The following is a 24,319-nucleotide window of genomic DNA, read 5'->3' on the forward strand; positions in this document are numbered from 1 at the left end:
ACATCAGATTATCTCACGTGACTGTTGGGTAAAGTGAGGCACGTTGTTACCCTATCTGACAGAATTGGATTTGGAAATCTAAGGAGATGCTTAGGTGGACTACATGACGGGAACAATTGTTTCCGTGTCGCTTGATATCTAAATGCCTCTGTTTTCACAAAATACACCGTAAGCTTATTATATTGGTAGCAATACGTAGCCAGCACTGTATAAATATATTATATATATATATATATATATATATATATATATATATATATATATATACACATTCGAAATTCTACTTTCCTGAAAGAGTAGGAAAAATGACAATTAGCAATCGCTTCCCGCACACTGTCATGTCCCCAAATCTCAGGGGAACTGATGCAAATCAATAAATCAAATGCCACGCTAACAGCAATGAGTGCAGCAGCAGCAGTTCTTCCGTCGCTTGCTTACTTATGCTTTTTGAAAAGTTAAAATGTCAAAGTTGTCACAGAAACTTCTTTGCTAAAAGTAAAAATAATTCACCCTGAGAAATGAGAGAGCATCGCAACTATTTATAAATGATCAGAAATCTATGCTCATCATTGCCACTGTCACACAAGGAAGCATACCGGGAGCCTAAAGCCTGGATTGTGGATGGCGTTTAGGTCCAATGTCAGGGTATTGCAATGATCTCCAATAACTGCGGGCTAACTACAATTCCTATTACGCCTCGACAGAATGTGGCCAGAGAGCCACAGGTTGGACCTCACTGACCTACAATATTATTCGAGAGACCGGGTGTGAGTATTGGTTTCTCTTACTGCAGCCTTCAGTCCCTATTCACACAACTGCTTCCAATGGAAGGTGTACATCAGGGTCGTTATGGCAGACCACAGAATTAGTGAACGTTGGCCCATATTGTCACGGAGCCTGCACATTGACTGAATGCAGAAGAGTATCCAGCAAGCAGGAGGCAGGGTTTGGGTTAATGAATGGAGAGCATTGGGGAATGGGCTAGAGAACAAACTGGATTGTAGAAGAGGAGAATTTCATGGGAAAAAGTGACACGTATAAGGAGCAGATGAATGCCGGACACAATCACTAACTGAAGGGGGCGTGTTTGGGGCGCACATGCGTCAATTCAACTGGACTCAAGCATATTTAAGGGAACAAGACGGACTGCCTCTTAAGAAAGTACATATATACAGATATAGATAGAAATAATAGAATTGATCGAAATTATAGAATTGATCAAAATGATAGATTTTTTTTTATTGCAAAATATTTAAGAAAATTATGGTGTCAGTAGTATTTTTTTACTCATTTTCTAATAGAAATTATATTACATATATTGTTGGGTGATTTCAGTTACTCCATTTTGTTGCCGTTTTGTATATTTTCAGATTGTTTTGGGAGTGATTCGCCTTCTTAATGTTCCCTTTTGAATGTACATTGATGGAGGAACTATTGAGTTATGTTCCCGGCCAGGATAAATAATTTGTGCTACGTCTATTGTTTTAACTTTGTAGCATTGCTTGGAGTTCCACTAACTTATTTCCAACCCCGCAGTCGTGATTGCCTGAAGACTGAGTTTTAGCAAGTGGTGATGCACATTGAATAGAGGCGCGCTGTATTTCGAGATTTTATCACTTACTTTATCATTAAAAAATTGTTTAATAAAAATGAGCTGCGGAAACCCCTGGAATAAATCAGTCTGCCTACTGAACAAGTATTGCAGAAACTCGGTAAGTATAGTAGTTCATCATAAAGCCCCAGCTGAAAAGTATATAATATAGTGATGCTAACATGTGAATTTGATCATCTTCACAGATTAGAACCATTTTTTTTTCCTATATTATATAAAAAAATGGAAAATATTCATAGAAAACGATGACAAGAAAAGCATGTGTTTAGATGGAATGATAATAAGCGCAATAAGGTCTTATCTGGATTACAAAGGAAAGCTCAAAACGAGATTTGCTCACCTGGGGGGTATGAAAGTCACAACCTCTTTATTAGCTTTTAAGCAAAGATGGCTGCTGCAGATCAATCAAACCGATAATAAGCAAACTTGAAGATGAAAGTGGATATAAAACCCGCGCTGCTGATGATATTGTGGTCTGTCCTGATGAAGAGGTATGATCACCTCGAAACGTGTTGAGGAATAAAACCGCATCCATACTGCATATGGTTTCCTATTGTATATTGGATTCTTGGCAGCGCGGGTTTTATGTCCACTTTCATCTCCAAGTTGGCATGAAAAGCATGTCAACCCAGCCTAGAAGAAAAAAATGTGGCAAAAACATGACCAACAGGAATCGACTTGGAAACCGTAAACCAGGCAGTCTACTTTATCTGCGGAGTATGGACACCTCGGACACAGTAGCCACACTAGTCATACCCAGCACAAACGAAGACCCAAGGCAGATCACTTCTCACAAAGTTACTTTTACAAACAGTGATAGGCAGACAGTTTTGGCTCCTGATGGCCCCTGGTACACATGAGAGTTGGGCAGCAATATGTTGGGATTTGCCGATCATCCTGCCGAACACAATACGGACACGTTCAAGAAGATCAATAACCCCTTATGATCATCATTGCTGCAATCACCGTTATTAGTCTGTCCTGGATAATCTTTAAAGTATCCTACTAAACATTTGAAACAAAGTATGAATAGAATTTGGGCATGTTGTAGCCTCACATGGCAAACTTCAAGAAGGAGAAGGTTAAAAACTGCAATAAAAAAAACATAAAATACCTATTTGTATTCCACTGTAACTAAGTACAATTTAGACTTAAAATAGAAAGTCACATTAAACGCTGAAGGTCTGGGATTAAGGATGGTCTTCGTGATCAAACTGGGGAGAAGAAATCAGAAGAACGTATCACCGAAAAATTGTGTTTTAATTAAAGCAACTCGGAGTCTAATGAGCGAATGTGATCGAAACACCAAAAGAATAGTCGCGGTAAGCTTAAAATGGGGAAAATCAACAGAAATGACTTTGCTATGAAGCTCTAATTCAAATGCAGGTGAACGGCATGGAAATAAATTGCCTGGGGCTCAAGTATTATTTCTTTTGATGTCATCCCCTCATCTGCGGCTTAACTAAACTGAAACAAATCCTGTAGAGGGAATGTGACAGTGAGGCATGATGCAAAGTCTATGTACAGTGACCGCAATGCCAAGCAGCTTTCCCTAGGAAAAAAGAGGTATTATTTCATTCTGCAGGAAAATACGGCACGTTAAAAAGAATGTTAACCATGAATCAATTTAGCGAGTACCACGATAGGGAAACTAATCACATCCTGTACACCGCCACCGTCCACAGCAAAACCGAACAGCAAACAATGCACTTATGATTAACTACACAAAGCAAGTGCTAAAAGTTGCTGTCGGAGGAGACAAAAAACAGCATAATGTACCTGTACAGCGCTATACCTCTCGCTCTCTACATATATTCCTCAACGATGAAGTTGCAACAGAAGAAGAGTGGAATTATGGTATCTATAGATAGGCTAATATTAGGCTGATCATGAGAAATGGACTCAATTTTCAAAATCTCTCAATTTATCCAGAATGGAGTATGAGACTACACGCAGAAATACAGGCACTTATAGGCCTTGGCTGCTATCCATGAGGTTATTAACGGTTGTCTGAGGAATGTTCTACTAAACTGAATGCACTAGGGTACGTAAATCATCAAGATCTGCTGCTGGCAGCTCCCTTTGTGCTGGCACTGCAATCTCATAAAAATACTGAATGCCTTATTCTAGGTGCCTCCTTCTTTACTTGCAATGCCCCCCATGCCTACTAATTGCCTTTCATATAGGGCGCAATTATTTGCTACTAACAAAGTACAATGTGTCACTTAAAAACAATCTCAGAATCAGGGGAATATAATGAAATTCCAGATTTGAAAAATGGGGCTTGATCAATAACCCAAAAACTGGCTGTGACAGGAATGGGTTAAAGAGCCTGTCAATTTTGATCTTGATTTCATAATTCTATATAGAAATTATTTAGGCATTAAAGGACAAATCCATGTATAACAGTGGGAATAAAGGAAATCTGGAAGCTGAATACAATGAAACCTTGATATCAGCGATCTTATGTCTTGCTCCATAGAAATCCATGTTTTTCTGATATGTAAGAGCTGGTAAGATCTCTGGGACAATGATCCGCATGAGTATCTGCCTTCAGATATAATTTTACATAACAGGAGGCATCACTAATGTAGATCAGGAGAGCAGACTGTCAGCCATTACATGTCTCACACTGGTAATACTCCCTTTCATTTAAAATAAGTTCTGGATGCAGATTCACAGGGAGATCTATGTCCTGCCTGTAGATCTTATGAGCTAATTAACATATTAAGAAAGACGTGGATTTCTCTGGAATAAGATCAGATTGCAGCATTAAGGTATCATTTTACTCAACTTTCTATGACCTGCGTGTCCATATAGACGGCTTAGGAGGGTTAACCCTACTGACAGATTCCCTTTAAACACACTTTAAGGGAATCTGTCACCCCTTTTTTGGCATATCATGTAAAAATATCATTCAATTTAGTGTCAGCTCTGCATTATACAAGTACTTTTTATACCTCTTGACTCCCCACCAATGATACATAAATGCCTGACGGCTAGTGGATTGTTTGTTTATTTCATTTCTGTACAATCTATCAAAAGCAAAATAAAGAACCCTTAAGATAATGTAGAATGAAATGACATATTACCTGAACACTGAAGCTGAGACAGGATTTGCGCTCCCTCAAACTGATGACTTGTCATTTTTAAATTGGGCTTGATACAACGGATGAAGCTAGATCCCTGTAGGAAATCCAATAAATATTTTGTATAAGAACATTGGTACTAAGTTATTTTACAACTGCATCGCGCAAGAAGCCAAGTACAAAGGAGGTTATCCCATTGGAAATATTCACAAGAAAAATAATTAAAAGTCACTGAAATAAAAAGTGGAAACAAGCACTAGATGACTGACAATTGTTAGCTACCCAGAACGTCAATAATGCAAATCTTGTGCTTGATTTTCTTCGACCAGGCATTGCATACGTTTAAGGGGAAGAAAAAACAAGACCAATGTACTTTAAATGCACACGAGAAATACAAAGAGTGAATGGTCGTCCTTCAAATTCTAATGTCTGTATTGATCATCCTTACTTGGCAAAATGTTACCAGTGCAAGTAGACGACATCTGTCCTTGGACAAAATGGAAGATGTCACTTCAACTTAGAAAATTATTAACTCCAATACTTTTCTCTAGATTCCCCGATACAAAAAAAAGCTATGCTTCTTCAAAGCATTATTCAAGTAAATCCTCTGTAGAGGGCATGGAAAAAGCTTTAAAGCTGGAGTGTTCTTGCATTCAGTAAGAGGGATTTATTGAACTGTAATGAAAGTATTTAAGCATGATTCTTGCTAAAGATATTGAGCACCACAGTGAAAATTTATTTTGATCTGGCAGGTATTCAAAAACAGATATGTTCCAACGTTTCGACCAGGAGCGGTCTTTGTCAAGGACATCTGTTGCGGGTGCAGGTATGCAGAAATCTAGTAGAGCAATAACGTAAATCATAAGATCTCTTTCATGTCAAGGAGGACTTGTGTGGTGCAAGAGCCGGGGATCAAGAAATGCGACAAGTAGGGTGTAAGCGATAAGTTTACGGCTTACACCTTGCTTTCCGCATCTCCCAATTCCCTTGCTCCACACAGGTCCTCCTTGACATGAAAGAGATCTAACTATTTACGCTATTGCTCTACTAGAGCCTTCTCCTGCTTGAGTGACTGCTCCTTTGCCTGAAGTCACACAGCACAGAGACTGTCAGTCAAGCAGTGAAGGCAGCAATGCTGGCTGGGAAATAGAGCTGGAGTGACAGAGGCTTCAGATCTACAAATAGTTCTTTAACCTCATTTGCATATCAATTCAAACGCTGATTTCTCGGTAACCCAGTTACAGGCTCCCTCAGTAAAGGTAATATAGGACTGGTCTTTAAAAGAACTACCTGCACATATATATAGTTTGGGGTGTGAAATCCTGCTGACGGATTCCCTTTAAGCATCTCAGTCCTATGTAAGCAAAAAACTACTAAGCAGATTTCTTATCCAAGAGTCTGCGGAAGGCGAGTGACAATTTTTACAGGAGTAGTAATTTACATGTATAAGAACGTATATGATAAGCTTCCACTAACTCGCAGGATAGGGTCACACGAGCGAATAAAAAAATCGTTCTCATCCAGAAAAGTGGGGTGATTATTTTTCCCACCCGTTATCCATGTGCCGTCTGCATACAATCCGTTCTTTTACAGCAGCCATTAATCATTTCCAGTTTCTTATGTTACAGAATTGCAATGTATGTAAAGTAATAATCGGATGGTGTACTGTGTCTCCGTATGGTGTTAGAATTTTTTTTTTTTACACAGATATTCGGTCAGTAAAACTAAAAACGCTCATCTGCAAGACCCCATTGAATACCATTGTTGGTCCGAGCGCTGAGTTCTTATCACTGACCGCACTAGGACCAGCAATACGGCCCTTACACTGGAACACGTCTCAGTCATAAACTACCAAATGTGAAGGGGGATATGACCGTAACGCTACACTGCAGGTGTCGCTGCGTGGGCCGGTGCTGGTCACAGGGGGCTGCACAGCATAGGGATTCTGTGGCATAACATGGGCTTTATCTGCCTCCATTTTGTGCTTGCATTGGCTAACCGACATACTCTAAGCTTATCCGGTGTAGCTGCTTATCAGCGTTACTAGTTATTCATAGAGACACATTGCTGGCAGATTATCAGGCTTCCAAAGACATTATCAAACCATATTAGTCGGGCCCAGTAACACTTGGCAGGTGGAAAGCTGGAAACGCATGCAGTCAGGCATTGTTAGCGAGCAGGAACAAGACATTATCATCTTCCTACCGTGCTGCGAAGTTTTTCAAGTAGCAGATTCAGCTGGGTCTGTAAGAAAAGAAGACAGTAATGTCAGATATACCACACGTAGGCGGGAGCCTCAGACACCATTCACACATGCAGCATGCATTAACAGTCCGCAGGGCATCATTTTTACATGGCGTTAAACATACGGATGAGCAGTCAACACAGATTACAAAAGCTGGTCATGTACAAATGTTCACGAAGAAGGCGGATTGTGCTACTCACTATTTAAGGGCTGACTAGCCGAACTTACAACTATGCTCTGTAAAGAAAGCATAGAATCACTACACAGAAGAAAGACACAGAGAGGAATCATCGGAACAGTAGAGGAAGACCACTTTGGAGGAAACGCGGCTGGTCTGCAGGAATGGTGCCATAGAACTCCAACTTGCCAACAATAAGGATTCATCACACCAAAGAGAATCTGTCACCAGATTTTAGTTTCTGAGAGAAGCATGATATAGGGGCAGGGATCCTGATTCCAAGATGCCAGAAGAGAGACAATAGGTGGGTCATCTGCACTGCTGCTGGAGAGCCATGATACAAAGTAGACTTGATGCAGTTTCATCATCAATGCGTTTCGTAGTCCTCACTTCTTCATCAGGATATGGCCACATACACAAAAAAGTACGGGCTTATATCTGCTGAAGAAGTCTGAAGACTATGAAACGTGTTGATAATAAAACCACATCAAGTCTACTTTGTATCCTGGACCACTCTTTTGGATCTCAATCAGCAGCGCAGATGACCCACCTATTGTTTCTCTTCTGGCATGTCAGCCTGTGGCACGACAGCAGCTGAGAAATATATGTTTGATCCTTGCTGTAAGGGTACCGTCACACATTGAAATTTTCATCGCTGCGACGGCACGATCCGTGACGTCGCAGCGTCGTATGATCATCGCTCCAGCGTCGTAGACTGCGGTCACACGTTGCAATCACGGCGCTGGAGCGATGCCGAAGTCCCCGGGTAACCAGGGTAAACATCGGGTAACTAAGCGCAGGGCCGCGCTTAGTAACCCGATGTTTACCCTGGTTACCAGCGTAAACGTAAAAAAACAAACAGTACATACTCACCCGTCGGTGTCTTTCAGGTCCCTTGCCGTCTGCTTCCTGCTCTGAGTGCAGCCGTACAGTGAGAGCAGATCGCAGCACCGCTGTGATCTGCTCTCACTTTCCGGCCGGCACTCAGAGCAGGAAGCAGACGGCAAGGGACCTGAAGGACACCGACGGGTGAGCATGTACGGTTTGTTTTTTTACGTTTACGCTTGTAACCAGGGTAAACATCGGGTTACTAAGCGCGGCCCTGCGCTTAGTTACCCGATGTTTACCCTGGTTACAAGCGAAGACATCGCTGGATCGCTGTCACACACAACGATCCAGCGATGTCAGCGGGTGATCAAGCGACGAAAGAAAGTTCCATACGATCTGCTACGACGTACGATTCTCAGCAGGATCCCTGATCGCTGCTGCGTGTCAGACACTGCGATATCGTAACGATATCGCTAGAACGTCACGAATCGTAACGTCGTAGCGATGGAAATTTCAATGTGTGACGGTACCCTAAGGTGAGCAATTCCCTGCACCTTATTGTCCTTGATCATCGGATAAGACCCTATTGCACTTTTTGATCCTCAGATTTTTCCCGAGTCCTCTGATGATGTATCACTTACTGGGCTGTTTGCTGCAGTTTTAATAAAACCACAGTATTCTCTGCTGCAGACCTACCAGTTCTCCAAATGCTGAGCTCTGTATAACCAAGCCCACACCTCTGATTAGCAGATTTTTTTTTCCTATGCACAGTACACACAGAAAATTGACAATCAGTGGTGGGTGTGGGGTTATACAGAGCTCATGAATACGGCAGCAGGTTTACTAGTCCTCAAGTGATAGAATCACTATTTTAGCAGCAGGAGATTATCAAAACTGCAGCAAGCAGCCCTGTAAGTTAGAAATCACTGGAACCAAGGTGTATGGATCTGATTCATCAAAGCAATTTTGCAAGAATTCTACAGTAAATTGCTTTAAAAAGTTACAAAATTTTGGAGCAAGTTGAAGTTGAGTAAAAATTTAGCAGCTTGGCATTTTCAAGACAGTTTCTCCCAACTCCGAGAAAATGAGCGAAGTCGGGGCTATATGGATGACGCGGCAGGGGGATGACGCCATAGTTTTTTGTGTCACATCGGCCCTGCCCCACTCATTGCGGTCACAGATCTGTTCCTCCCAGTCTCAGGTTGTCTTGCTGAGCTGCCTCTTGCAGCATTTTCAGCTCTGCTCCATCCTGGTGAATCTCCACCTAGATAAAAGGGAGGAGCGGCCAAACTTTTGCAGGAACTTACCGTAATCCCCCTGCTGTCTAGGAAACCAAACTCTTCAGGACACAAGTGGTTATTAGGCAGCTCCTCCAACTACTCTTTGCCTGAACATTGGTTCCTAGTTAGTTCGTCTGCTAGTATCCTGTTTATGCACTTGTTTGTATCGATTCTTCCGTTATCGACCCAGCTAGTATACTTGTCCTGTCTCCACTCCTGTGCTGCCTGCCCTGACCCTGACTGTCTGACCAAGGCTTTGCCTTCGTCCTTCTGTACCTTGTACCTGTGTCTCTCACCCTCCGGTGAGCTGCAGCAGACTCGGGGATGGCCCTGAAGTGGTGTCTGGTGACTACATGCGGCCAAGTCTATCCTCACCATCAATGGTTCTAGTCACTTCGTTACACCCAGGGTAAACAAGGCCCATGGTGCAATGGGTCCACACCCACCAGCGTTAGTTTCTCTAATTCATGACAAGCTGTGACATTCTTACATCAGAAATCTTACTCCAGTAAGAAACTAGAGTAAGTTTAGTGGTGAGGCACACGGAGGCAAATGTCACTTGTTAGATGCTCCTCAATCATTAGGAGGTATCTGCCACTTAATGAATCAGGAGTGTCTGACTCCTACACACCCTTTTATCAAGGTCGGCAAGAAAGTCGATGATCTGGATAAATCAGGGCCTATGTCTCTATATTATGCTAATTATGTGGAAAAACCTGGTGACAAATTCCCTTTAATGGAGTTGGCAACTATTGGCACCGCACACAATTACTCTGCCCCCAAAACAGGCAAATGGAACAGCACATAAGAAATGCAGCTTCTGTCAGGGTGCAATAGTAAGAAGATATGTTAAAAGACCCCATAGGTCGCAGATACAGATCTAGAATTACCTCCTAATCATACCCAAGAGTTGTCATTCACCTACACAAACACCATAACATTAGTATGTGATGTGTCACAACATTACGAGCTGCACTTCAGCCCTAGATGTCAGGGGCCTATAGCGCTGGCAATTATCTTCCTGGAACATGAATGGACTATAGAACAGATCTCTGTTGACAAACACAACTTTTTTGTCTGCCTGAAAAAAACTGATTTCAACTGGATACCCTTTTTTTAACAGTGAAATCTTTGGGAAACGAATCTGTTAGTTGGCCATCCGTTTTCCACCCATTTGAAAAGGATCCGTTTTTTGCTTACTGGATCCGTTTCAAATAGATTACTTAACAGTTCACATATCCAGTTGTTTATGTTAAAGATTTAATTTTCCACCTCCAGTAAGCAAAAAAAAAGGATCCTTTTCAAGTGGAAGAAAAACGAATGATTACTTAACAGATCCGTTTTCCAAAGAAGTGGATCCAGTTGAAACCAGCTTTTTTTCAGCCGGACAAAAAAGTTGTGTCTGCACAATTTTTTTTGGCAATGGATTGCTGCTGGATCTGTTCGAACGGATGATAACCGGACATATGAACATAGTGTACTCTTCAATACACAATGGTGCACATAATGACTACCGGATCACTACCGTGTTATTGCCAAAGAGATAACTTGCATACTGGGTTTATGCAAAATACACTTTCATTTCCTCCGCTAAACTAGAGCGTACTGTCTCCGCCAAGAATTAGGCATCAGTTACGTAGACAGCCGGAGAAGGGTATTAGTCCCAAATGTTGACACTGCCTCACAATTCTACATTTTATTCAGATGAGAGTTGAAAGTTTTATTGAACTGTCCCAATGTATGCAGATGGAGCCATTCGCCACTCCATACAAAGGGAAGCGAATGGAAAATACATCATACAAGAACGATTTCTACAATCTCCGCTTATCATTAACCAGTTGGGTTTTTGTTACTAAGTTTTGATTTGCAGGATAGGAATAAAAAACAAATGTGTAATATACAGGAACAGCTTAATTGTAGGTAGAAGTCCAGCGTGGGTGATGTCCAGAAAAAATACCTTTTATTCCATTTTCATTAAAAGCACATAAGTCCAAAATCCACCTTTGTATCCAGAGACACAAAAACGGGTGATTCCTACCAGTGACAGTCACAGGCTTAAAGTGCATTAAAATCATAAGCGTTTCAACGGCCGCCTAGTCATCACAATGGCGCGTCTTTCTAGACCGCAGCATGTCTCCGCAAGATAAATAACCCGGTCTATGAATACGATGCAGTGATTCCGCATGTGTTCAATGAGTGTCAGACCGCAGGAACCGACCACACATCCTGATCTGGGATGTAATGGCCCGTCACAGGGGATAGTGCCGAATATCACACACTGTGAAGACTGAAAACAGCACCATGTAAGCCTTTATAGAAAACCCTAGAGTACCCCTTTAATTAAATCAATAAAAACCATCAGAGCAATAAAAAGCCATCAGTACCAAAACCCGATCATATTATTAATGCACTGCAGCCAGTCCATGTAGTTTCGGAGTGGGGAATTGTGCTGGCGTCCCGCCGGATCTATTACTAGGGGCAGGACCCATAGGCTGGCAGTATCTGTGTGACCGGCACCTTACAGCCTGATCTGGGTGCAACATACAAAGTATGGGTGATAGGTGGCTACCTCTTATCACAAAGGCCTGCTGCATCCTGCAATGTATTAGTATTGGGAGCAGGTACATCTTGGCCATGGACTGGTACATTCGGCTCTTTTTTCTCTGTGATTTTTGAGGGGATTTATGTCCTTTTGCTGCGTGACTAGTGTGAGAAAAAAAAAATAAAGCTCCAAGCACCAAACTCTCCAGGCTAATGCTTTTTCTATATCTTTACAGACTTGATAACGATGTCAGAAGAAAGAGGAGACAGGGAGGAGGAAGCACGCGGCTGGGGAAAGGCAGTGTCAGTGCGCATCTGCACACACAGGCAACATTCACATAGTGCTCACACTGGGAAGCGAGCACCGACAATCAGAAGCGGGGGAGGCCACGCCAAGGGCCCACCAAAGCCTCCTCATCTGCATGGGAATTAAAAGTGATTTTCTCAGGCAGTGTGCCAGTAACGGGTACATGCCAGCATGGTTGTTATAGGGTTAAGTCCCCTACAACACTATATGGGGCATTTAGAAAGCAGTTTGGAGGTGAAGGACTTTATTCTACAGCATGTGTGATAAGTTATTACAGGCCAATGTCAGAAGACCAACATGGGTGGAAAACATGAAGAACATGTGACCAGGACAATGCTGATATTGCATATATAATGTCAAAGTACAATTGAAAAGACAGCTGTATTGGAATAAGAGAAAAAGCAAAAAGATCACCAGTAGGGATGAGCGAGGTGATCGAGTATTTGGATTTGCTTTGAGATTTAGTTTTTGCCCACGCAGTTGCATGATTTGCGGCTGCTAGACAGGCAGAATACATGTGGGAATTCCCTAACAAACAGGCAACCCCCACAAATCATGCAGCTATGGAGACATAAACTAAATCTCCGAACACGCCCAAAATACTCGGAGACCACCCAAGCAACGAGTATACTCGCTCATCACTAATCACCAGCAACAAATATGGGTGGATGAAAAAAAAAAAAAAAAATCACATGACCATTGCCTATTGATAAAGGGCCCAAATACTCCAGACTCCTCCATACACAGGAGCGCTTGCTCTACTGAGCTCTCCTTTGCTCTCTAGCAAAGTGCCGCTGCCAGACATACCTCTCTGGAGGGGGATTATTATGCTGACAACAAGAAGATCTGCAGTCTGAAATCAGCAGTGCCACATCCGTATCTACCCCGTCATCTGTCAGGGGAAAGTAAGGAGGCCCTTATACATAATAGACTGTCGTCTGAGCTAATGACAAGGTTCATTTTGGCTAACGCAAATCTAATGTGTGTAGGGGCCTTAAAAGGAATCTGTCAGCAGGGGCAGGGACCTCGATTCCACATATGTATCACGCATTGAACTGTGTGTTATTTTAATAAATTAGTGTGGACTCAAGCCATGTAGTCCACCTGGTCTGTGTAACACAGCCCCACCACGGATTAGCAGCATTCTGAAAGTGTACACAGATAGCTGCCAATCAGTGTTGTTGGCAGGGTTAGCATTTCAAGAACTGGTAGATCTGCAGCAGAGAAAACAGATTTTATCAAAACTGCAACAACCAGTATAGTAAGTGATGCATCACTAGAATCAGGGTCTCTGCCCCTACATCATACTGATCTCAGATAACACAGCAAAACACTGCTGACAGATTCCCTCCAAGATTGTCAGATTACTGTTTTTTTTTTTTTTATTCCTGCTGATACAGACCTATAACCTAGAAAAGTGAATAAAACTAGCATCACAGCACCAGGGCAACAGAACTGGAATCATTTTCACAGGACATTTGATGCACTGTAAAAATTGAGAGCTATGCACAATAACTACAGTAATATATTATACCTTGAACTTGTTCCCCACACTGATGAAACTGAGTTTTCCCGTCTTTTGCTTGGAATCCTTGTGATTATTGACTGATTCAAACAGTTCTCGTACAAATTTATCTTTGGACTCGCATATGAGGGACTCCAGTGACATATGCAGAGCATCATTATTCTTCTCCACAAATTGTGTCTAGAGGGAAATGAAAACATATTTAAACAAGTGACTTTTCAATACTTCTATATAAGATACTAAAAGTGTATATACACATGACCTACATCCATATTTCATGCCTTTAGAGCAGTGATGAGGCACCTTTATGGCGGCACCAATTATCACACACAGAATACAATTAGAATTTTTTCAGATCTGCTTTATTTGGATCATACAAAAATGAAATAAGTTACCATAATTATCAAAGTAGTCCAGCATATTTTGCACATATTTACATACGGTGCGTGCAAGTTCAGTTTCCCCTTGGTTTCTCTTCCGCCTTTATCTTGATTCTAAGAATTCACTCTGCATTTTATTCCTCTATGGTCTGTCTCAAGTCTCAAAGCATCAGATTAGCCTTATACAGGCAAGAGACAGTACCGTCTCTGACTGCTGGGAGGACACTGCCAGTGCCCTCCACATATATATATATATATAATCCAAAATCAGTTAATAGATTTTGAGCATTATGGAAGCTGAGCTATCATTCATTTCATTGTAACTGTTATAGGATCCGTCTCATCATCATCAGTGAATGCGATAGGAGTTTTTCAGTGTGTTAAGGTACATTATCCTCCTAAAGATGTCACGGGCATTAGGAAATGCCATTGTCATGATAAGAATAAAAGGTGTACATTAAAGACTGAAATTCAATACAGCGAAACCTCTGAAGTAACCAAATTATGTTGTAAAATATGATTTATCGAGCTCCGGTCTTCTCACAAATGACCTACATATATAGAATTAAAGATAATTGAAAAAATCTGGTCTAGATCAAGTGTGGTCTTCTCAAAATAAATGGCCGTTTGTAACACTCCCAAAATCACAGCATATTCCTCATCTTTTCTGATGTAGTTCCATTGCAAAAATAAATTTTTCTGGCCAAATGCCATATTTACGAAGTCCGTGGCTCACTCTTGACACAAGGCGGACTTGTTGAGGAAAAAGTGTGCAGATCCAGTCCAAGTCATATGAAATGCCATTTAAATTTATTTAAATTTATTGTTATCCTGGAAAATCTTATATCTTCTCTTCCTCATAAGGGGGCCCTAAACGCTAAACACATCCCTAAATAGTACCGCAACATCTCCAGCTCTGGTTTTGTAATCCAAAATCATACGGCAACTGGCCATCGCAGTGGGTGGAGTTTCAGCCGTATGTGCTCAGCTGCACCTTTAGAACGGTGGCGTCGATATTGGGAGAGGACGCAATAGGAAACTTGTGGAAATTTTTCTCTGAAGCAGAATTTGAAAGAGGATCTCGCGTAGCAGATTTTGCTTTATTGTTATACACTACATTAGCCTTTACATTTTTCTCTATACAGATTGGAAAACGTGCAACCTTGGCATAATAACTTATTCTTATGACATACTGGCGGGAGATGAAAGTTTCATTAGGCTGTAACAAATTGGGTTACAATTATGTTCCTTGCTGTCATTCTCATTGCAGAGTGTGATTCCTTCAGCTATGACAATATTTCCTATGACGGCTGTACGTGCTCCTCCGCAGGACACAGAGTTTCTGTCTGGAATCGTTCAGGTCTGAGACGTGACAAGCATGCTGCCTGTGTAGGCTCATGTCCCAACCCTGCTCCTCACGACATTATCACATGCATCAGGTTCCTTCACCAGGCTCCTACATCTGTTCTTCAAATGGAAGCTCAAAAGAGGGGGGATAAAAGAGGGCAGGAGGGGCACTGTACACAAAGGCTGAATAATATCCACTTACATTTAGACTAAAGGGACAATTGTGGACCTGACACACGTAAAGGTGACTCACTTGTGATCTCCTGCTGGGTGCTTCCCAATAAAAGTTGACCAGCGAATTCTCATTTTTACAACAAAATTTATAAAACCATTTTTCTTTAGGGACCATGTCACATTTGAAGTGACTTTTAAGTATTTTCAGTCCTATAGATCTTTCAAAGAGACACCATTCTAAAACCTGCACCCCTCAAGGTGCTCAAAACCACATTCAAGAAGATTACTAACGCATCAGATGCTTCACAGGAACTGAAGCAATGTGGAAGAAAAAAAAATGAACATTTCACTTTTTTTTCACAAAAATGTTACTTTACATACATTTTTTTTCACAAGGGTAACAGGAGAAAATGGACCCCAACAAGTGTTGTATCATTTCTCCTAAGCATGCTGATACCCCATATGTGGGGCAAAGCTACTGTTTGGTCGCATGGCAGGACTCGGAAGAAGGAGCGCCATTTGACTTTTTCAATGCAAAATTAACATTAGCGGTTGTCATGTTGAGATTGAGTTGCCCCTGATGTGCCTAAACAGTGAAACCCCCCACAAGTGATCCCATGTTGGAAGTTAGACCCCTCAACTTATCTAGATGTGTGGTGAGCACTTTGAACCCCCCTCAGGTGCCTCCCAGAATTTTAGAACGTTTGAGCCGTTATATGTATATGTATATATATATATATATATATATATATATATATATATATATATATATATATATATATATATATATATATATATATATATATATATATATATATTAGCCCAAATTTAGCATTTTTATAAGTGTAACAGGAGTAGTTGCAGCATGCAATTTGTTTTGCAATTTCTCCCGAGTATGCAGATACCCCATTATAAGGGGGAAGACTACTGTTTGGGCACACGGCAGGGCTCGGAAAGGAAGGAGTCACGTTTTGGAACGCAGATCTTGATAGAATAGTATGCGGGTGTCATGTCGCGTTTGGAAGGCCCCCAAAAGTGCCTAAACAGTGGAAACCCCCCACAAGTGACTCCATTAAACTACACCACTCAAGGAATTTATTTAGATTTGTGGTGAGCACCTGGAACCCGCATTGTTGCAGGGTGCCAGCTCTCATATAGAGCCGACACCGACATTTGATGGTGGCAACGCTCAGCGTGACCCCGGACACTCGTGAAGTTGTATATGTACGGCAGTTTGTGTGAATACAGCTACTGCAGCACCGTACATGTACGGCGCATGTTGGGAAGGGGGTCAAAGAGAAACTGCCACCACGATATAACCTGTTAAAGTAAATATATGGCTATAATGGCCCTGTTATACTGAGTTAATGGATACTTGTAGTGAAAAAAAATCCGTAGCCTGGTTCTTTTTTAATTCACCTTAGATGTTTTGGTTCAATAACCTATTCATGCATTGGGGTGAGACTGTGGGGCAGAACTGTTGGTAGGGTCTTCGACTCTGCTGCAGCCATTCTGCATTTTTATGAGACTCCTCTTAAAAATTTCCCTGGGCGGTGCTTGCGCATATTTATGTCCCAGCATTCTCCAGCCAAATTGGCGGTACATGCAAAGATTAACCTCCGGCGCTCTCCGGCGAAATGGCGCTGGAGACTTTCTAAGTACCAACCCTGGAAAGCCAAATCATGATGAACACATTTCTAGAACCGATTGATCCATATTGATCCAAATCATAAAAAACTGGTCCATGCAGTTAATAAAAATAAACACAAAAATTCATCTTACGGTTTCATAGCACACAGCTCCTGCAAAATGACGGATAATGAAGCCCTCATCGTCTCGGATATTTCGGTGGACAGTCAGTTTAGATTTTCTCGGGATCTGCAATAAAGGCAAGGAATAAATTGAATTGCGCCATTATATTTCAACACACGCATGATCCAGACATTCATAACTTTATGGTGCGGAATTGTTTGTGACACAGTGTGGCAAAGTAAAACGCTACCTGCATGTGCAAGTAAAAAAAAAATGGAAGACGCGTAATAAATCGTATCAACTCTAGTATTCATCACCGGCAAAACAAGAAAGCAATGATGCATATTTATTACGCTGCTATTCCAAGTCTAAAATGCATCTTTATGGTCAGGTGAAATGTTTGCCTTTCAGAGGAGAGAGACATTCCTCACTGCCGAGACTCAAGCTCAAATCGCCTGCGCTTTCCCAGAAAGGCTTTTCTGAAAAGATTTAATTGGCAAAAGAGCAGCGTCTTCAACTGCAGCCATGAAATGATTCTTTATTGATGCTGAAAATCAAGGCTGTCATTTGTTTTGCATAGATAAAAAGGTAACGCAATGAAGTGTGCTCACCATGTTGGCTGAACATACAGTACGGTGCTTACATCTCGAGATACGGCTCATGGGAGGCATAAAAACAAAATCTATACACAGCAGTTTATCATGAACACAAAACACAGAAAGCAGAACATTCTAAGGACAAACCATGCACAATTAAATTACCAAATAGTCAGAGCCACTTCAGCTCACCCACGCATAGAACTTTTAGATTTAGGAGCACAGCTAGGCTCTCCCCTATACAAAGGACGTGAATATCAAGGAAAATCATGTATTTGTCTGACTGCACCCTGAAGCTAAGTAGCACAGATTAAATACGGGATGAAAAGATAAGTGAAGGGAAAGTGAATGACAACTTTGACAAGTGTAAGAAGGCTGTAAGGGAGTGAGAGCAGACAGAAAGGAAGAAGAGGAAAATACAGAAAACTACAATAAGACATGAAAGAAATCTGTTTCTAATTAACACTAAACACCATTTTGTTTTTGTTTTTTATACATTCCCATAAAAAAAAAGAAATAAAAATGATAAATTACACACTGTGAATATACAGCAGGTGAAATGAGTATCGAACAGGTCACCAATGTTCTAAGTGCTCTGTATTCTCAGAGCGTGACTGAACCGCCCCGACCCTATGACTGAATACCGAATGCTAGCGGGGAGAACAAAGGTCAATTTCTCCCCACAGCAATTCTGCAAGTTAACAGTGTTATTTCTGGTGACAGGTTCCCTTTAAATTCACCTCGTATGTTCTCTGGTGACTTCAACAGGACTGGGCCTTTGGGCTACCTAGTGACAGTGGACCCTCTGTCTACTTTACAATTGGCTTGGCAAACATAGAACAGACATACCTAAAGTCCCTTGAACCAAAAGGTATAGTGTTAGAGAATATTAGGTCTATCTAATTCCATCAGACACTATATAAGTAATAGGAGATAAATGATAAACTCATCAAATATTACTGTATATGAGGTGTAAAAGGCAGCAGCTTTCACATCTGCGCGATAATGAGGCAGTAACTCAAGAAAGTTCAATTTAAATATCTTTATTTGCCAACTTACAAAATAAATCCAAACTTTATCATCCGGTTCACAGCCAGAACGTCTGTATCAGTCCGTTGCCAACTGCACCACCGTGTAACTTTGCGGGTGCGGTAATGGCTTTGCTCTGTCTGGCTCTGGCCTGTGCTCAGTCTTCACACAGACAGGCATATTCAGAGCCTTCAGCTCTGCTGCTTGCAAACCAACAAATGACACACCCAACCATTATCTGAAAGTTTAACTGGGAATCGTGGACATGGGCCACTCTCAAAACCCGGAGTGAAGGGAGAGAGCCGTCCCACTACTTTCCTACAGATCTCTCCAAAAATAAAAGCATATGCCTGGTTTTCCTAAATTTGACAGGGTCAAATAGTTTGACGAAGTCAACACTCCCTTTTATTTTTGCATTGTAACCATAGCTGTGGCTGTAATTACAAGGCTCTACAGTATGTTTCTATGCACATCCTGGGGGCCACATAAAGACCCTCATATAGGAAACCCCTTACTGCCTCAGAGAGGAAAATGCTAAATACTTCTGTATCACTGGGGTAACATAATGACAAACTTCAAGAGTTAAAGGGAACCTGTCAGGCGGTTCACACTGTCCAAACCACAGGCAGCGTGAATCACAGTTTGGTTGTAATGGCAGTTAAGAGACAATATACTTTGAAGACCCGCACAGGAACCATAGCTAGTCCAGGTCCACCCATGGCAGACAACAACGTCAATCACCGGCAGCAGTGGTCGGGGCGGTTATGGTAGCCTGCCATATATTCAAAGTGTATTTTCTCAGAAACGCCAGCTCACTGTTGTTTGGGCAGCAGGAATTGCTTGAGAGGTTACCCTTAATAAAACACAGTCCAGGATTATTCAAGGCTGTGACCAGGGTAAAAATGTCTCAATATTTTTTTAACAATTCAAACAGTGTTATGCCAGAATTCTAGCACAGCTTGGTAAATCAGTGACGTAATACCATAAAACAACCTAAGTTCTGCATTAGAATAAAACTACAGTATGTAGGTAACACTATGGAGATCACACAATTCTCACATTTCTAAGCTTATGATGACATTTTGAGCTTGTGTTGGGTAAGTTCATCCAAGATGCAGGTTTTTGGAGACATTAAACATCCAGAACACATTGCATAATAAGTCTAATAGAAGACCCCAATCCTCGTTAGCCATAATCAATTTATAGAGATGGTGGAGAACCCCATTGAACGCACAAACATTTGCAGATAAATATTTCAGTGAAATCTGGTATTCTATAACTCAATTAAGTATTTTATAATGGTTAGGCCGTGAGCCCTGTGTGCCACTCAGCTGGGGGTCCATGACCCTGTAGGAAGATAAGAAATAATACTGTGCCCTTGTGTGTTCGGATGACTCAATCCAAGTGCGGTACATATATACACTAAGCCTACTGTCTATCTGTGTAGGGTAAACTACAAGAATTTACAAGAAATACATATATTTTATCGTATGTGCATCATCTAGTTTGTCCCAGGTCAAAGTAATTACCCCTGTGACATAAAACAAGAGTTTCTCACCGTAAGGCGGAAGTGGTTCTTATGTTTCTGGTGAACCATGGAGGTAAAGTGTTGGTCACTAGGCTGAGGAAGTCTGTTCTCTTCGTCCAGTATATCCAGGATACCCACTAATTTTGACTCTATCAGATCTGTAGAAGAAAATGGACCAGGTTTGTACGTCACATAAAACAGCATTGCCACAAAACAGTGCGGCAAAGTTCCTGTGCTGCCAGCATCAGGAATGTTAAAGGAACGCTTTAAGATTCTAACATTTCTTCCTCCAGATAATTATCTCTGGAAGGAGAATTGCACATCTGTCTTAGGAGCAGAGAAAGGAAATTAAAACCGAGGCAGCATTTCACTATTCCAGTCAGGACGCTGAACTCATCTATATTAGGAATATGCTCCAGCACAAAATGTTAAGAGCATCTCTAATACGGAAACGGAGAAAGTTACCAGCGAGTCATGCAACTCGGAAAAAACATGGGGGATGTATTCCATCTCCGGGCAAAAATGGTTTTCTTGGTTCCATATCGATGTTAAAATGACATCCAAGGCAAATAAATGGAAAGCAACGCGTTCTGAACGTACTCCAAAGTCATGCAACTGGTATCACAAGAAATCACTTCCAGAATTTAAGCTTTTTACTGCTTTAAAGGCCTGTTTCCTAAGGTACATAGTCTTCCCATGATGATTAACAATCAATAATATATGGGACGTCCATCAGAGCAGGTTTTTTCCCTTTACATGGAGCCATCATGAACACTATGGGGGCGACTAATGATTGCGCTGCCACTACTACCACTATTCCATGTCCATTGCCTTACTGAAATGGGACGTTAGTCACACCCTCAGGGCTGTTTCAGACATCCGTGATAATCGGTCTGATGTTGGCTCGCAATGCACAGACTGGCTGAACATCTCCTGACCAGATTGCGATAGCGTCATTTATTTCTATGAAGCAGTGACGCTTGGGTCAGGTGATATGCAGCCAGCCTATGTATTGCAATCCAACATCGCACTGATTATCATGGACATCTAAAACAGCCCTAAAAGTCTGAAAGGATCAAGTCATGACTGGGAGAATAGCCAAAGATGAGTCAAAATGTGTTAGGCCACCAATGACCATGCTCATGTGCCAACTGTCTTCGGTGTGCTCCAAAAATATATTCGGGTCCCCAGGCTGCAGGTCTCGTGGCTGTTAGACAGCTGCAACACATGCAGGGATTGCCTAACAAACAGGAATTCCCTGCATGTGCTGCGGCTGTCGAACAGCATCGAGACATGCAGCTGCGGGGACTCGAATATCATTTTTGAGCAAGCCGAAGACACTCGTTTAGTACACGAAAATGGTCAGATAATGCCTTATCCGAGCACGTTCGCTCATCAATACTTGCCATATCTGACGTTATTACTGAACCAATTTGCATTTTAAATGAAAGGGGTTTTCCACAGATTTTTTTTTATTTTAGCGGAGTGTGTCATCTATAATTTTATAGCGCACTTGATCCACCTGTAAAATACCTCTTTAATAAAGAGTGGGTATCCACTTACCTATACAGTCTTGGTTGTCCACATAGTGCACCTCATTTACTCCAAGACCTTCTTTCTGATATAACTCCTGCTCCTAAATACAGAAACACAAAAACAGTATAACAAAGAGGCTTCCAAAACGGAAATCTTATGTTTAACAGCATCAACCTCAACTTGCACTATATAGATCTAAGTTTTCTGTTACATAGCGATATCATTTAAAAAACAATCCAAAAGTCTAAAAATCTGAGCGGACTGAAGACTGGCAGCAGCTGGCACATCTGCCGCTCTAACAAAAGACTCACAGATGCGTTTGATCACAGACGTTACAAGAGACCAAGAAGAGCAAAAAAAAAAAAGCCTTGAGCCTGATAGGCACTTTAATCTGATCAAAGGGGATCTCCCGCAAATAGCGGTGTTAGATTCATGCCCTCCGCTCGACAATAAGGTGAACAAACGCATTAACAGTTCGGCTGCTTTGTAGCTCAGAATAAAAACTAACAACCGTCACCTTGTATTCCGCACAAACATCAGTATGGTTTCACCCATGTAAAAAAGTGGCCGTAATATTGGGCCCCTGTCAAGTTTAACTATGACAGATCGGGCAATTACAGCTGCATTTATGGTGCTGCCCAACTCCACACGACGCAGAACAACGGCACAGGCAAGAAAAGAGTTATCATGAAGGGTGCAATTATTATACATCTAATATATAAAGCTGAATGTGTGTGTGTGTGTATGTATGTATGTATGTATGTATGTCCGGGATTGGCATCTGAACCGTAGCAGCTACAGCCACAAAATTTTGCACAGTCACACGTCTGGACCCCGAGAGCGTCATAGGCTATGTTGTGAGGTGAAATTTTAACCCCGCGCTTTCCAATTCACCAAACAATTTTGCCCCTATCTACATAATGGGGAAAAAGTGAAAGGAAAAGTGTTGGAGGCGTCGCAGCTACAGGCACAAAATTTTGCACAGTCACACGTCTGGACCCTGAGAGCGTCAAAGCTATATTGTGAGGTGAAATTTTAACCCCGCGCTTTCCAAGTCACCAAACAATTTTGCCCCTATCTACATAATGGGGAAAAAATGAAAGGAAAAGTGTTGGAGGCAAATTAACAGCTGCCAGATGTGAACAAGGGGGACTTAAAGAATGACAGCGATGGCACCAAAGAGTATATACTGTACAGTTGCTAAGGTGGGGCCCCAACATGGGATAATCACACCACCACGGGGATATGAACACACACACAAAATGCGCCACACACTACCACGTGCTCGAACACATATACCACCCTCAGTGCACATTTCACCACACATACACCAACCTCGCCACATAAAAGTAGAAACACAAAAGTCGCCGCTCAAAACTCGCCACGCGCAAAACTCTCCACATGCAAAACTCGCCACACGTGCAAAACTCGCCACACGCAAAACTTGCACACGCAGAAAAATTGCCACACGCAGAAAAATTGCCACATGCACAAAAGTTGCAACACATGCAAAAGTTGCCTCACACAAAACTTGCACATACTCAAAAGGCACCACACATAAAACTCGCCACGCGCAAAACTCGCCATGCGCAAAACTTGCTGCACACAACTTGCTACACTAACCTGTCACATGCAACTCGACACACAAAAAGTTGCTACACGCATGTCGCCACACAAAACTCATCTCACAAAAGTCCCTACATGCATGTCGCCACACGCAACTCAACACACACAACTTGACACACGAAACTCGCCCTAAAACACACACAAGTCTGGTATCCTTCAAAAATAAAAATCTGATTAATAAGCAGACAAACTACAAGAGCAACAAATGTACCATATAGGAATCCGGCAGCTGTCAGTCACATGACCAGTCTATTATGTGTATGTGTGAGCTAATATATACTGCCAGGGGGTGGGCTTACTGTTGGCTGGGGATTTATCAGGCTGCCATTTTAGCTTACAAATACTGAGGTAAAAATACTGACCAAATAACGTGTGAACGAGGGCTAATACAGGAGGAGATGGCATACAGCTATATACTATATACAGGAGATGACACACAGGTATATACTATTTACAGGGGAGATGACACACAGGTATATACTATATACAGGAGGAGATGACACACAGATATATACTATATACAGGAGAGATGACACACAGGTATATACTATATAGAGGAGGAGATGACATACAGGTACATACTACATACAGGAGGAGATGACATACAGGTATATACTATATACAGGAGGAGATGACACACAGGTATATACTATATACAGGAGCAGATTACCTACAGGTATATAGTATATACAGGAGGAGATGACACAGGTATATGCTATGTATAGGAGGAGATGACATACAGGTAT

General features: G+C 41.7%; 1 protein-coding gene across 8 annotated transcripts in view; it reads right to left on the reverse strand.

The window, feature by feature from the left end:
- The window catches only part of MYO6 (myosin VI), a 278,543-nt gene that overhangs the window by 75,431 nt on the left and 178,793 nt on the right, over positions 1-24,319 (reverse strand). For all 8 annotated transcript variants that reach the window (XM_077289865.1, XM_077289864.1, XM_077289863.1 and 5 more), the window contains exons 15-20: positions 21,975-22,047; positions 20,442-20,569; positions 17,289-17,384; positions 13,615-13,785; positions 6,907-6,945; positions 4,705-4,798 (exon numbers count right to left, since the gene is read on the reverse strand). In XM_077289865.1, coding sequence (XP_077145980.1) covers positions 4,705-4,798; positions 6,907-6,945; positions 13,615-13,785; positions 17,289-17,384; positions 20,442-20,569; positions 21,975-22,047 — 601 coding nt within the window. The remainder of the gene's footprint in view (positions 1-4,704; positions 4,799-6,906; positions 6,946-13,614; positions 13,786-17,288; positions 17,385-20,441; positions 20,570-21,974; positions 22,048-24,319) is intronic.

The sequence above is a fragment of the Ranitomeya variabilis genome, chromosome 2 (assembly GCF_051348905.1).
Source record: "Ranitomeya variabilis isolate aRanVar5 chromosome 2, aRanVar5.hap1, whole genome shotgun sequence".
In the NCBI taxonomy this organism is placed as follows: Eukaryota; Metazoa; Chordata; class Amphibia; order Anura; family Dendrobatidae; genus Ranitomeya; species Ranitomeya variabilis.